The following is a 14,519-nucleotide window of genomic DNA, read 5'->3' on the forward strand; positions in this document are numbered from 1 at the left end:
TATGAAATAATCAATATTGTGGTCGCGCCATGCGTGTGTTCAAAATGGTGGATCAAGTCCGTGTAATTTGAACAAAGAAAACGGGTGCGGCCTGGCCTGATAAACAACTGAAGATAGTGTGGGAAAGGCTGTACCTTTTAAAGGGGGTGGCCGGTGGCCAGTGTGTGTGAGTGCGTATGTGTGTATGTCGGTGAGTACAAAGGAGGAGAAAGATATGCCGGTGAGGCAAAACAAAACAGCGCGAACTAGCTGCAGCAAGATTCAGCAACTGTAACTTTATCACGCAGAAACCCAGCAGATGATCGCAGATCATCAGCTGTGGCACAAGACTTACTGATCTTCGCTTGGTAAGTGAATTAAAACAAACACAGCAGCAAAACACAAGCATAAACGGGAGACGGCGTTCCGCAATCAATAAACAAAAAGAGGCACGTTCTATGCAATCTCTGCCCAGACAAAAGCCTCTTACTTGAGATCACTCTCGGTAGTGATCAGCGTGTGTTTTGTCCAGTGTTCAGCCCAATCCTTGCCGTGATCCTCGGCGCAAACAAAGGTGGATCCGTGAACTAATTCGAAAAGGAAACAAGCGCAGTCGACAAACTTCTGGTGGCAGAGGAGATGTTGTCTGTGTCGGTCCTTCTGCAGGTGACGAGACGCGGTGCAGCGATGCGTCCAAGTTACTTACTAAAGTTGTCTCGGTTTAATCAGCGTGGAGCTGATTGCGTGCTGGTGCAGTTAAAGTTAACTTGAACAAGAAAAATGACCTCCCACAGGACTCAATTCACTGTTGAAAGGCTTGAGGGGAAAAGGTACCTCCTAATGCAACTGGTCACACATGGGAAAGGCAAAGATATGTGGATTTCACTGGCTTTTTTAATCTGCATGAAATCCTGGTTGTGTCACAGGGACCCCCAGGGGTGTCCTCGGCTTTCCTCCAATGGAAGGGGGGAATTTTGCTATCTCCTTCACGTCACACTTAGTATCCCAGAATGCTCCTTCCTTCACACCTGAGTCTTTGTGGTATTGGCACCGAGGCCCCGTCCCCTCCTGAAAATATACACCAAGAGGAGGCTGCAATCCAGGCACCGATTCTACAAGCTCTAGAAATCATTCGCCAGTAGCTCACTACGGTGAAGCAGGAAATTTGTGCTAAAATAGACTCTTATATTGAAGATGTAACTGCGATGCTGAGAGGGGAGATTCTACGACTGGAAACCGACATCGACCGTAAGCTGGAACCTACTCAGGCTGCCTTAGTTGCCCACAGCAAAAACATCCATGAGCTAGAATTAGCGGCTACAGCTAGCTCCGACGCCACTGTCAAGTTGAAAACCGTAGTGCAACTCATTGCCGGCCTGTTATCCAAATTATCAGAAAAATGCATGGACCTGCAGGGGCGTTCAAAACGTCAAAATTTGAGGATAGCCGGAGTGAAATAAGGTAAAAAGCATGGCCAAAGTGTCCGTGATTTTACAGCACAGCTACTCAAAGAGGTACTCGCACTGGATGAGAACCCCGGGCTCGACCGGGCGCACAGAGCGCTGCAAAGCATTTCGGTATGCCCAAAGCATTACCGGAGCCGCCAAGGGATAAGCTCCAATCTGATACAGTAAACGATGTGTGACTTACAGGTTGAGCGACAGCTCTATGGTAAAAATTTGCTGAGAATGTTACTATGCTAAAGGCCTTTAATAATACACCCGGCTACTTGTTGTAAAAATCTGAAGACGTAGTGAATGATTTCTGCATTCCAATAAGAGGGGTGTTTGCTTTTAGTTTTCTCGAACTCTTTAATGCTGAAACGCAAATAGGGGTGGCTTTAAATATTATTTCATGATAAGCTTTTATAGCCTATACTGTGACTGATGAGAAGGGCAATCTAAACCCTTACGTTTGACTTTGTTCTCTGTTTGGTTCATAGATGGCACAGAGCTGCTCAACTATACTTTTAGGAGTTAATTTTCGGAAGGTTACTTAAAAACAATATACCGCTGGTTCGAAGTGTTTATTAGCGGTTCTATTCTTTTTTTGTATTTTATGTATCTTTGGGTTTATAACTATGTATATATTCTGTGGGGAACATTTCAGCGGGCAGGGGGCTGGGGTTTACACCCAGACTACACATGTATCTTCTTTATTGGGATGTACCATATCATTAATCAGAGGATACTAATTAGCTATGCAAGATGATGTAACAAGTACAACAGGGGGGAAAGGACTTTCTTTTTGTAGTTGGAATGTCAAAGGCATGAACGAACCAATAAAAAGAGGTAAAATTCTAGCCCATTTAAAATCCCTTAACTCCGACATAATATTTTTACAGGAAACTCATCTCAAAAATGACTCGCACAACAGGCTGAAATGTAGATGGATTGAACAGCTATATCATTCCACTTTCTCCCCTAAAGCCAGAGGCAGTGCAATTCTAATCCATAAAGGCATCCCGTTCAAACACAAAACCACAATAGCTGATAAAGAGGGCAGATATGTCATAGTGACTGGTGAACTGTACTCAACCTCCCTGACTTTGGTAAACATATATGGGCCGGATTTTGATAGCCCCCAATTTTTTCAATAATGTATTTAATTTAATTCCAGATTTGTCCCAGTCCAATCTGATAATTGGGTGTGATTTAAATTGTGTATTAGACCAATATTTAGATAAATCCTCATCTCTAAGAACAACTATATCCAAGTCCAGTGAATTCCTGAATACTTATATTAATAACTCCAATATAAATTATGTATGGAAGATAGCCAACCCTTCAGGAAGAGCATACTCCTTCTACTCAAGTGCTCATGAAGTTTATACAAGAATAGATTATTTTTTAGTTGATGCCAAACTCTTGCCATACACCTACAACCCAAAATACCATAATATCATTATCTCAGATCATTGTCCACTTACATTCTCTGTTAGATTGGAGGGATCTGCGAAAAGCTGCTGCTGGAGATTTAACCCTCAATTGCTTGCTGAAGCAAATTTTGTGAATACCTTAAATCACAGATAGGACTCTTTTTTGAGACAAATGACACTCCTGGCATCTCTCCTACATTACTATGGGAATCCTTTAAAGCCTTCATCAGAGGCAATATAATTTCATATCAAGCATCACAAAACAAGAGAAGAAAGGCAGAACAAATAGAACTAGAAAAACAGATAAGACAACTAGATATAGAAAATGCTTCTTACCCATCTGTAGCGTCGCATAACAGAATATCAGCACTTAAATACAAATTAAACCAGATACTCTCAGCAAAAGTCTCAGTCTACAGTTAACTAAGCAACAACAATTTGAATTTGGCAAAAAACCACATAAACTTCTGGCAAGACAGCTTCATAAATAAGAAAGTGATCGTACAATACACAAAATAAGGTCAGAGAAAGGTGAATTGCTCTCTCTACCCAAGGATATCAACCAAAGATTTCAACAGTTTTATCAAACCCTTTACTCATCTCAAACAACAGCTGATTCAACGACAATGCAGGCCTTCCCTGGACAGCTGTAGCCTCCCAGCCCTGAGCGAAACCAAACGCAAAGAATTAGGCTCAGAGATAACTGTAAAAGACATTTCAGAGACTATTAAAACTCTTAAGTGTGGGAAAACTCCTGGTCCAGACTGGTTTAATAACAAATTCTACAAAAAATTCAATGAGATCATTTCCCCGCGTTTACAAAACATGTATTCCCAGGCATTTAAGGAGCAGATACTACCACAGGCTTTAGATGAATCAATAATAACATTAATCCCCAAAAAAGATAAAAACCTTGAGGAGGCGAGATCTTATAGAGCAATTGCTCTCTTAAATTCAGATCAGAAAATCCTAGCCTAGCTTGGAGACTCGGCCTGGTCATTGGCAAACTTGTACACCCGGACCAAACCATGTTCATACCTAAACGGCATTCATCTGATAATCTGAGACGCCTGTTTAATATAATGTACTCGCATAGAACACAAAACGAGGCCCTCACAATCATTGCGTTAGATGCAGAAAAAGCCTTCGACCAGGTTGAGTGGTCATATCTCTTTGCAGTCCTGGAAAAATTTAAATTAGGCAAAAAATGTATCTCATGGTTAAAACTCCTATACAAACCCAATTGCCAGAATCCTAACTAACCAAACACTCTCATTGAAGTTTAACTTATTCAGGAGCAATAGACAGGGATGCACCCTCTCCCCGATGCTTTTTGCTCTAGCCATTGAACCGCTAGCTGAGAGTATTAGGTCTCGCCCCGGTATTTATGGATATTAAACTAAACTTAGTTCTAATAAAATTTTCAAGAGTTACGGGAGAAATAGGGTTTAAATTGAATTAAATTAAATTAAATTAAATTTTTTCAGATACCTTCAAGTTGGAGATTATGTGAAAACATACATGCAGGACTACAACAATGCTAGTCCAGATAAACTTGACGAATGTTTGAAGAAACATTCAGATTCAGAGAAGTTGATATCTTATATTTACAATATATAACAAAGCATTAATGCCCTTGCATCCGAGGTTTACAAACGAGAGTGGGAGGAAGAGATAGGTAAACTTGATACAGTTTAAAGTGTTGCATAGGTTATACTATTCAAAATCCAAACTGAATAAAATCTTCCCCAATGTTTCCCCTCTCTGTGACAAATGTCAGTTCCAAGAAGCCACTTTGATCCACAGTTTTGTATTTTGCCCCAAACTTACTCATTTTTGGACTGAAATATTTAGTGTCTGCTCTGATATACTGAAAATCCAGCTAGAGCCAGACTCGAAATTGATTATACTAGGAATATCAGAGGCACTCAGTAAATTATCTATTCCCCAACAACGCTTTATCTCCTATGGACTAATCTCTGCAAAAAAACTCATACTTAAATTCTGGAAAAAAGCTATAAAAAATGTGAAAATCTGAAGCATTTTCTACCATGTATGAATGTCAAAAATTGTTTGCACAAATGCTTCTAATTCAAAACATTGACACAAAAGTTACATTATTATGTTAAGGATACATCTAACATACATTACTCAAAAAGCCTTAATTCCTAGTGACACAGCTGGCTGTTGAGTGAACTGCAGTCCTTCTTGAACACGCTCGTGCGGACACTCTCACACATGAACAAGCATCCAGGGTTTTTGCCGAAGGCACACGAAACTGAGCATGCTCAATCTCGGAACTCACCGGCTCTGTTTACTTTTCACTGACGATACGTGTTTATTGACCGGCATCATGTTGTCCAAAATCAACACTGTTTATCATAAAACCTAAGTTAGTATCATGTAAGCTGACGAAGCTATTCGTCAAGCTAGACAACTGACATACACACTCAGATAGTATTTTGGTAGTCATAACATTAGCGAGCATGCTAAGTAGAGCCAGACCGATTTATCGGTCAACCGATTTTATCGGCCGATATTCGCACTTCACAGATATATCGGTATCGGCGTAAACGTGATCCCATATGCTCCGATATAAACACATTTTATTTTTTGCAGTGCTGTGGGAGGGCGCAGTTTAAGCTTTGACAACATGAGAGTCAAGTTCTCAGTCTTTTTACTAAAATATATCTGAAGTCAAGAAACAGACATCCTGGCTCAGTGGTAGAGTCGGTCGTCCTTCAATCGAAAGGTCGGAGGTTCGATCCCCAGCTCCCTCAGGCTACATGTCGAAGTGTCCTTGGACAAGACACTGAACCCCAAATTGCTCCCGGTGCAATGGGTATGAATGTTATATCTGATTGACAGTTGGGCACTATACGTAGCAGCCTCTGCCATCAGTGTATGAATGTGTGTGTGAATGGGTAAATGTGATATGTAGTGTAAAAGCAGCTTTGAATGGTCACAAAGACTAGAAAAGCGCTATATAACTACAGTCCATTTACCATTTACATCTCACTCGTGGTTACAACTATAAACCAGCACAACAATGACAAATACCAACATATTCAGAGCATATGTCCTAAACAGACACATTTAAGACACTAACAAAATATTTTATTTGCATTTTGGAACATAAATAGCCAACTTAAACTACTCAGTGAGCACTAGGTGGCAGGCATGATGGGAAATGAGGACGTTCCTATCGCTGCCAGAGTGCGCGTCACAGCTGAGCAGAGCGGCACACACAGCGAAGGGAAAAATTAGGAAGCAATATCTTTCCCATACAAAACGAAACATTGTGAACAACAAACTCATATTAATCACAGTAAGGCCAAAGAAAGCTTGCTTTAAGGGCACCTCTGTTTCTACCCTCTGCGCAGACGAGATCCCGTGTGTACAGCCTGGCTCTTAGTTAGTTTTAAGTTCGATAGTGATGAAGGTACAAGGGCTTTAAGCTCTGTTGTCGGCTAGTTTCACAGCGGTTACGCTCTAAACAACAAGCTTACCCCTCTACACCTCCGAACAACCCCGCAGGAAGATACAGGGTTTTGTTTTAATAAGCCATCGTCGCACTGCTGCCAGGTGTGTGCGTCTGTCTACACCACCCTCCAAAATGCCCCAAACAGAGCATAATTATAAGAATAGAAACACAGACGAAGCGCAGATCCTCTACAGATACAGACACACTTCTCCTGGATTTTAATGTTGATTAAGAAGGAATATTTAATATGGAAAACCCTGCTCATTAAGCCTTTTATTACTATTATTAACAATATCAGTCTGTCAGATGAGCTGGTGTGTGTTTAGTGACTTTTATCTTCAGCAGCACTGTGTGAAGGTGGGAAAAACAAGAAAATCATTTTTGTTCCTACTTTTGTGTGTTTTTGTGTTATACTCACTTCTATTTAATTTGATATTTTATTGTTGTGCTATTTAAGTTGCTACAGAAACACTATTTTATTTGAATTTTGTATGTCATGCAAATGTGACAATAACTTTTCAGATTTTGAATTTTAATATTTTATTTATTTTATACAATATCGGTCGGGCTCTAATGCTAAGGTTAGGGTTAGGGTTAGCTCTAACATAAATACACTGCATAAATCATGCATTGTGCTTCGTTACCAAATGGCAAATTACGCCAGAGAACCAGCAAATCATCACAAGCACAAGAAATTGTTAAATTATATATGAATATTTTTTTTAGCAGGAAATACTGTCATTAATGTTATTCATTCAGTTATGTTTCTTGCTCACTGTTAAGCCTCTGTATATTAATTTCACCACTTCAGCAGAATTATAACAGATATACATGTAAATATGAGCAGATGAGAAAATGGAAGGAATTCTAAAAATACTAGAAAATATACCATCAAAACATCTGAAATTAAAAAATTAGGGCTTGTCTCTATGGCTAAAATAAATGACTTAGCTTAGGACTACTCAGCTTTTCGATCCATATAAGGGGTTATTCACTGTAATTGGACCACTTTAAGTATTTTTTTTCTGTATTTGTAAGGCTTTTTAGGAAAACACTTTAGATGGCACTATGTGGCTCCTCAGCCATGAACTACAAAGCCATGTAAAGTATTATGATAATATGGAAATGCATACATTGAATGGAATCATGTTTTAATCTTTGCTTTTACTATACTTTTACTGTTAGCTTCATATTTGTAAAATAATTCTTGATCTTTTGTAAGTTCAAGCAGATATGCATCAGTTCCCCAGATGAAGGAAATTACATTTATGAAGCTTCTGTATTTGTCCCACTGAATTTCTTGGCAATGTTTGCTTATCTTTGTGCATGTTGTGGTTTGCAGTGCAATTATTGGTCGCTCAACAAAAGATTTCAAGACCTTCTTGTTCAGCTTTATCAAATTCATGCCACTTGTAAGTGTGTTTTTTTTCCTAAGTTTTCATTTGTGTTATTATTCTTTAACACATTTTTACTTGAGTGTTACTTTATATTCCTGCACATAGGTTTGTGTAGAGAGGAGACCTGATATGAAAACATTTCTGTCTCCAGCTGTTTAACAACTAATTTCATGCTGATAGAGGAATAATTTCATTTAGTAATTAAATGCACTATTGAAACACGTTACATGATCATTCTTTTGAATAAACATAAGCAGTCTTTAAGAGTTGTGCAAATTTACAATGTAAATGTAATGCAATGTAAAATCATAAGCAATGTAATTTTTTTTTATCGTCAGCAAATCGCTTTAAAAGACAGAAACAATGAGTAAATCTGTCTATCAATACCATTTCTGACCATTTTTACCCACTTAAGACAAAAATGGATAAATGAAATAACACTTACGAAACATGAGGATTTTTTAAGCAGCAGTTAAATTCTTAGATGTTGCTCTTTGGGGCAGTAGGACAGTGCATGGGAAAATACAGTAGGTCAAAATTGTGCTCATAGTAATGACTGAACAAACAACCCGGTGCGAAAGTTTGGCTCACTGATTAATAGTTTTTGTATAGCAATTAAGTTCTATGGCACAGAGACAAAATGATATACTAGGCCTAGATACTATTACAATTGTAAATAGAATACATTCTTTGTTCATTTGTTGACGATAAGAAAAATGGGCATTTGCATTGCTCTCATAAAATCATACTAAATATTCTGCTTTGCATGTTTTCTTTGTTCCTTACCCTATGCTGATTTTAATACAAAACAAATAAACATTCTGTATATATGCAATAATTATTCAAGAAGACATACTGAAGCAAAGAGCTCATCCTGAGACATGTACACATGAATGTTATATTTCACTTGGTCATTCCAGATAGCCTTGGTGAATAACTTCCTGAAGTTGGGTCTGAACGAGCTGAAGCTGAGGTTCCGTGAGAAGCTCACAAAGAGCTTGTACGACCAATACCTGCAGTAAGTACTACAGCTGCCCATCTATTATCTGGTGCCTTCGGATTGTCATTTAATGTTTTATGTCATTTTTTTTAAAACAAAAACTTGACAAACATGACACTATCCTGATTTCAGATTTATATTATTAATTGAATATATCTAGTTTGAGGAAATAAGCAGTTAAAAGACAATTCCTTGTGCTCTGTTACTATTTTCTGACAAAATAAATGATTCTTTTATTGATCAAAAGATTCATTTATAACCATTACAGTCATTAGTTGCAGCCTCAGACTTACTTTCAGTGTACTTCACAATTGCTGCGAACTGACAGACAAGAAGAACACAAAATGGAACATTAGGAGCAGTTTTACATCAACAGAACAAAAAATAAAACTTAATAACATCTAAAATGAATTGGCCTATTAAAATCAAAACAGAACATTGTTGTACATGTCTTGACCACAGTGTGTCACTGATTGTAACCTTGTTGACATTTTTAAGTAGTCTCTGCTTTGATGACCCTAGTGATTTAATATACCTTGTTTAAGGGGAAACCCAAAACTGCACTGTCAACTAAAACAGTCTTGTAAGTCCATAAATGACAACGTTATCCCATTTCGATAAAATTTCAAGACACAATTCAATTCAGCAGCAAATTACAATATATTGTAATGCTTGTCTGGGGAAAAAGTAGAAACAGTCATTCTAAGAATTTTTTTCTGGACAAGTTTATGACCTATTCAGAACCAGTGAAACCTGGAGATTCTCTGGTTCTCTTTGTTTAGGCAGAAGTTTAAGCAAGTATTCTGTGTGTTTCTTGGCTTGTTTGAGTCTTTACTCTGTGTTTTGCCTCTACAGAGGTTTCACTTACTACAAAATGGGAAACCTAGACAACCGGATAGCTAATGCAGACCAGCTACTTACTCAGGATGTGGAGAAATTCTGCAACAGTGTGGTGGAGCTGTACTCCAACCTCAGCAAGGTACCAACCCTTTTTGGCTTCTAGATGAGTAATGTTAAGTCTTCTAGCATACAAAGTAAATAAGAATTTGAGTATTAAAAGCTTAGGGTGCTTTGCAAATCTATGTCACATAAATGAGTAAAGTGTCTTATGAGCTTCATCAGTCAAGCTATGTGTGGCAGGCAGATTACATTTTATTTATGAGACTATGCACACTCTGCCTCATGTATGACAGCCTCATATGCCTAAGCAGTTGACTCGGAAGAGGGCCACTAGAGGTAAAGGTTGAGGAAAGACAAATAAAAAATGTCTCTGTATACGAAAGGTATTCAGACATTTTTGAGTTGAAATTATTGACCCTGAACAGATTCTGCTTAAAAATGCAGCATTCATAGGTGCAGAACCAGATTCTCGTATTTGAAGTGTTCTACTTTTTATTTGTAGTGCTTTTGTGCTTCGAGTAGTATTGACTAGAGGTTGACTGACTGATCGTTTTGGCCGATTAGTTGGCCCCAATAGGCGGGGACGTACTGTACATCGCGTGCATTCGCGTTTTTAATGGAGTCTCCATACGGGACATACACGTAATGCAGGTGCCTGGGATAATTGATGAAAGTTAAGTTCATAACACAGCTTTATTCACAAATTATGAACATGATAAGGTTGTTGTTTATAGTATTGCATTATTAATGAATAAGACCATCGTTAACTTTTACTGCTTTTCTGCCGAGCTCATGCTGCGGTCTCTGTTTAGCTAGCAAACTCGCTACAATTTGGCTAGCAATGAGTGCAAGCCGATCACAACTAATGGGATCATATCTGATCATTTGAGGGGCACTTTTGCTGAAAATATAAGTTTGCGTGTGCAACTCCCGAGGATACTCTGAACAACTGTTAGAAAACCATGAAATGCCACTCGTATTTGGAGACCATGTAAACAAATCCAACATATTTCCAACGATACTCTCCTTATTATACAAATAAAATTTGATTGATTGATTATTATCAAAGTCGAAGTGGCAAAAAACGAGTAAAGCATGTCACGAAATCAACACAAACTGTTATGTTTTTATTTTGTTATTTATTTGACATAGACTTTCAGTTTAACAGTTATGTGTAAGGATATGTAATAAAGATAAATATTGTTCATTTAAATTAGTTTCTTTTTTTTTTCGTGGGGTAGGGAGATATCGGACGATTCCGGCTATTGGCTTTTTCCTTGAACAAACTATCGTTATTATATCGGCCTTTAAAAATCCACTATCGGTCGACCTCTAGTATTGACCAATTACGTATCAGCAGGATTTGGTTGCAGGCAGGAAATATAGTCCCTGTGGAGAGCAAAAGGGGGGACGCAATCCACTGTAATGCCAGCCCAGGTCAAATCGGCAGTCATCTGACAACGATTTCAATTTTTATTTATCCTTATAAACAGATATCAGCATGCAAGTACAGTTAACAATCAATTCTTGATAAATAATTTCAACGTGAGTGACAAATTTCCTAGATGCTGTGTTGTGCAAGGAAGTCCAGGAAGTCAAGATTTCCTTGCATCAGAAATTATCAATCAATCCAACTCATTTTCCAAGCATTTTAAGAGTTAGTTTTCTTCTTTTCTTGAGGACAGAGCTTACAAAGCTTGCATTTATACTTTTTACAAATCTGCAACATGATGTAAGACCCGTTATTTGCAAGTAAATTTCAAGGAAATCTGTTTCTTTGTCGGGTTCATTCCGCTGTTGTAAACCAGAGTGAAGTCTTTGTTCCTTTGTGTGTGTGTGTGTGTGTGTGTGTGTGTGTGTGTGTGTGTGTGTGTGTGTGTGTGTGTGTGAGATTGTGGGTTTGGCCTTAAATAGACTTAAAAGTCCCAAATAATATTTTGTACAATTGTTTAATTGTACATGAAAACACATTGATGTGCTCCCTTACACTGACAATAGAGCAAAAAGAGCTAGAATCATGTTTTGAGTAGAGTACCTTTTCATTTTGTAATACCGCAATATAATACTGATACCACCAGGAAAAGAAAATTAAAAGAAATACCGTGATGTAAATTTTAGGTCATATCACCGACCCCTAGTATAAACCTACATTAAAGAACCAGACATGAAAAAAAAAATAAAAACGTGAAACCACCAGAATATTAAACCAGACTAGGTCAAAACCTATTATGTGGCTGACTGTATTAGGTCAATGCACCCCTTGGGCAATGTGTTACAAGGACTGTCCTTATTAGGCCGATGACAACGATACAGGTACCACCCAGCACTACTTTCATGCCATTATTTACCGCACCGCCTTTATTAGCTCACAGAGGACTGATGTAGATCCTGAAGCATGAACTAATTCAAAAATCGATTTTGAATTGAGAATCGTTTTGAATCTAATCGTGACCCCAAGAAACGGAATCAAATCGAATCGTGAGACACCAAAAGATACAGTCAAACTAAAACTAACTGGAAAGGGATAAATCGGTGCTTCTCAGCTTAAACGGGAACACTAGGAGTTGGTTTCCATCAGAAAATGTTCAGCTGTGGGATGTGATGAACCCTGCCTTCAGAAAAGTGGCAGGATAATTTTAAGTGATTTCAATTTTATAAATCTTTCTCTCCTCTCTGTCCTGTAGCCTCTCTTGGATATTGGCCTTTACATATTCAAACTGACAAGTGCCATTGGTGCTCAGGTAAGTAAATTACCTTCCATGTTTTCTTTAGTCATGAAAAAACAATGCGTATGTAACAACAGTAATATACACAGTACAGCTAAACTATGACTTCAATGCTAATTTAGACCTCTATTATGGAGCTAGATCCAGGCCAAAACATTTGTTTATATATTGATATATATAACTTTCTGATCAGTTTTTCAGTTTCAGATCTTTTTATTCTTTCAGTTCAGACTATTTGCCTGAATCTGGCATGGGGGCGTTGCCTCAGCATTCACACTTTGAGATTTGGCATTTCCCGCTTCCACATACGACTATGAACGCAGCATATATCGGCTAACAATGGCGTCTGCTTCACCAGGACATGCTCCGGCTGCCAGTGCTCAGGTATGAAATATTAGCTAATATAATATTAAGTGTCTGTTAGATCGTAGTACAGAAGCACATTGCATTCACCAAAGAAAATTGGACCTTTTATCTGGTAATTGTGAGATCTTTTCTTTTAATTATGAGATTGTATCTTCTCGTCACCTGAATGTATCCTCACTGCTCTTTCAATTATAAACTTTGAACTGGTCATAGGCCACGTCTGTGTGTAGCCCACTTGTGCTGAGAAGTTTGTTTGAAGTGTAAATGTTCTAAAATCGGTGAGAGTTGCAGTCAATAAATATTCTAGAGGTGGAATTGTTGTGGATGTTTGTTGTTGTCAGTACGTGGCTTTCACCACAAGATGGGCCGTGCGGATGAGACTGTTTGTTATCTAGATGAGCTGCTCCTGCAGGCTTACTCCAGGGAAGAAGCTTTGTTATGAACGGTTAAACTTGCATCACATCCTTGAGAAAAGTTTTGGCCATAAAAGCCAAAATTTGGTGGCTTCCGAGACATTGTAATGCCACTATTCTATCACATACACTGATATTCATTATTAAATATTTTAAAATGTAATAATTAAGTAAATTATTTTAAAGGAGAACTAGGCCTCTTGGGCATCGTTTTAGCCCACTCTGTGCCCACCCACTCAGTATTCATATTTGGATTTTTTAATACATTACCAAAAAAAAAAAAATATATATATATATATATAATACACTGTTGTAGCCTGCTATGTACTTAGACTCTCTTCTTACTTATTACTATGATGGTTTTGAACTGCCACTGTAACAACTGTCCCTGCCTTCTCTCCCGCCAGTGTGCACTCGCAGGCTATTTGAAGTGTTCCTGTACCCACATCGCTGTGGCTCAGTGAATTAAATGCCCTCATAATCCCGCTCTGCTTGCATTTTGACACTTTTACAGTGCGTAATTATTGTCCCCGCTCTCTCACAACAGTATATGCGTGAGTGGAGTGTGATGCTTTGTTTCTGAGGAAAATAACTCCATCATAATAATCATCCCCTTAGCATTTTGACCCAGACAGATGTGATTACTTTCCACTGTAAAGGCAACAGGCACGTACAATTAACAAACATCAAAAACAGTAGCCTACAGTACTGCCTACTATTTGTAATGCATCTTAGAGATTGATCTGCTGTAAAAGCCAAATGTAGGCTATATAAAGGTAATACATTGATGTGTTCATTCATTAAGGCCGTAAACGTCTGCTTGGCATATTGGGGAAACTTTGTAATGCTTACTGGGCGGCTGAAGTCTGCTCTCCGCCCAATCCGGTCTCTCCTTGGGGCGGCTGTGGCTCAGTGGTATTGTACTGCATATTAACAGCAGCTCATACAGAGTTTAGAACATTTTACAATTTATCAGACAACAAACTAGACGTGACCAAAGACCAGTTCAAAGTTTATAATTGACAGAGCAGTGAGAATGCATTCAGGTGACGAGGAGATATGATCTCGTAATTAAGAGAAAAGATCTCATAATTACTGGATAAGGGGTCCAGTTTTGTTTCTTTGGTAAATGCAATGTGCGTCCGTACCATGATCTAACAGAGACTTACTTAATATTAGCTAATATTTCTTTCCTGTGCAGCACTGGCAGTCGGGGCTTGTCCTGGTCAGGTGGACGTCATGGCTAGCAGATATATGCAAAAGTCATTTGTGGAAGAGGGAGACGCCAAATCTCGTAGTGTGGCTGCTGAACTTATACTGTAATGTGTGCTTAGTGTATCGAAAGTGCGCAGTCACACTCCTCACAGTACCTACGT

The 14,519-nt window shown here is 38.4% G+C and overlaps 1 protein-coding gene across 2 annotated transcripts in view; it reads left to right on the forward strand.

The window, feature by feature from the left end:
* abcd3a (ATP-binding cassette, sub-family D (ALD), member 3a) overlaps positions 1 to 14,519 on the forward strand; it is a 45,588-nt gene that overhangs the window by 13,314 nt on the left and 17,755 nt on the right. The window contains exons 5-9 of one of the 2 annotated variants that reach the window (XM_069667441.1): positions 7,684 to 7,753; positions 8,659 to 8,756; positions 9,594 to 9,717; positions 12,323 to 12,379; positions 12,590 to 12,660. In XM_069667441.1, the coding sequence (XP_069523542.1) occupies positions 7,684 to 7,753; positions 8,659 to 8,756; positions 9,594 to 9,717; positions 12,323 to 12,379; positions 12,590 to 12,607 (367 nt within the window). In that variant the 3' untranslated portion in view covers positions 12,608 to 12,660. Of the gene's footprint in view, positions 1 to 7,683; positions 7,754 to 8,658; positions 8,757 to 9,593; positions 9,718 to 12,322; positions 12,380 to 12,589; positions 12,661 to 14,519 lie in introns of those variants that run through there. The other variant, XM_069667440.1, reaches the window with a different exon arrangement.

The sequence above is a fragment of the Semicossyphus pulcher genome, unplaced genomic scaffold, assembly GCF_022749685.1.
Source record: "Semicossyphus pulcher isolate SPU_LCO1_2020_fin unplaced genomic scaffold, fSemPul1.0.p SCAF_18, whole genome shotgun sequence".
In the NCBI taxonomy this organism is placed as follows: Eukaryota; Metazoa; Chordata; class Actinopteri; order Labriformes; family Labridae; genus Semicossyphus; species Semicossyphus pulcher.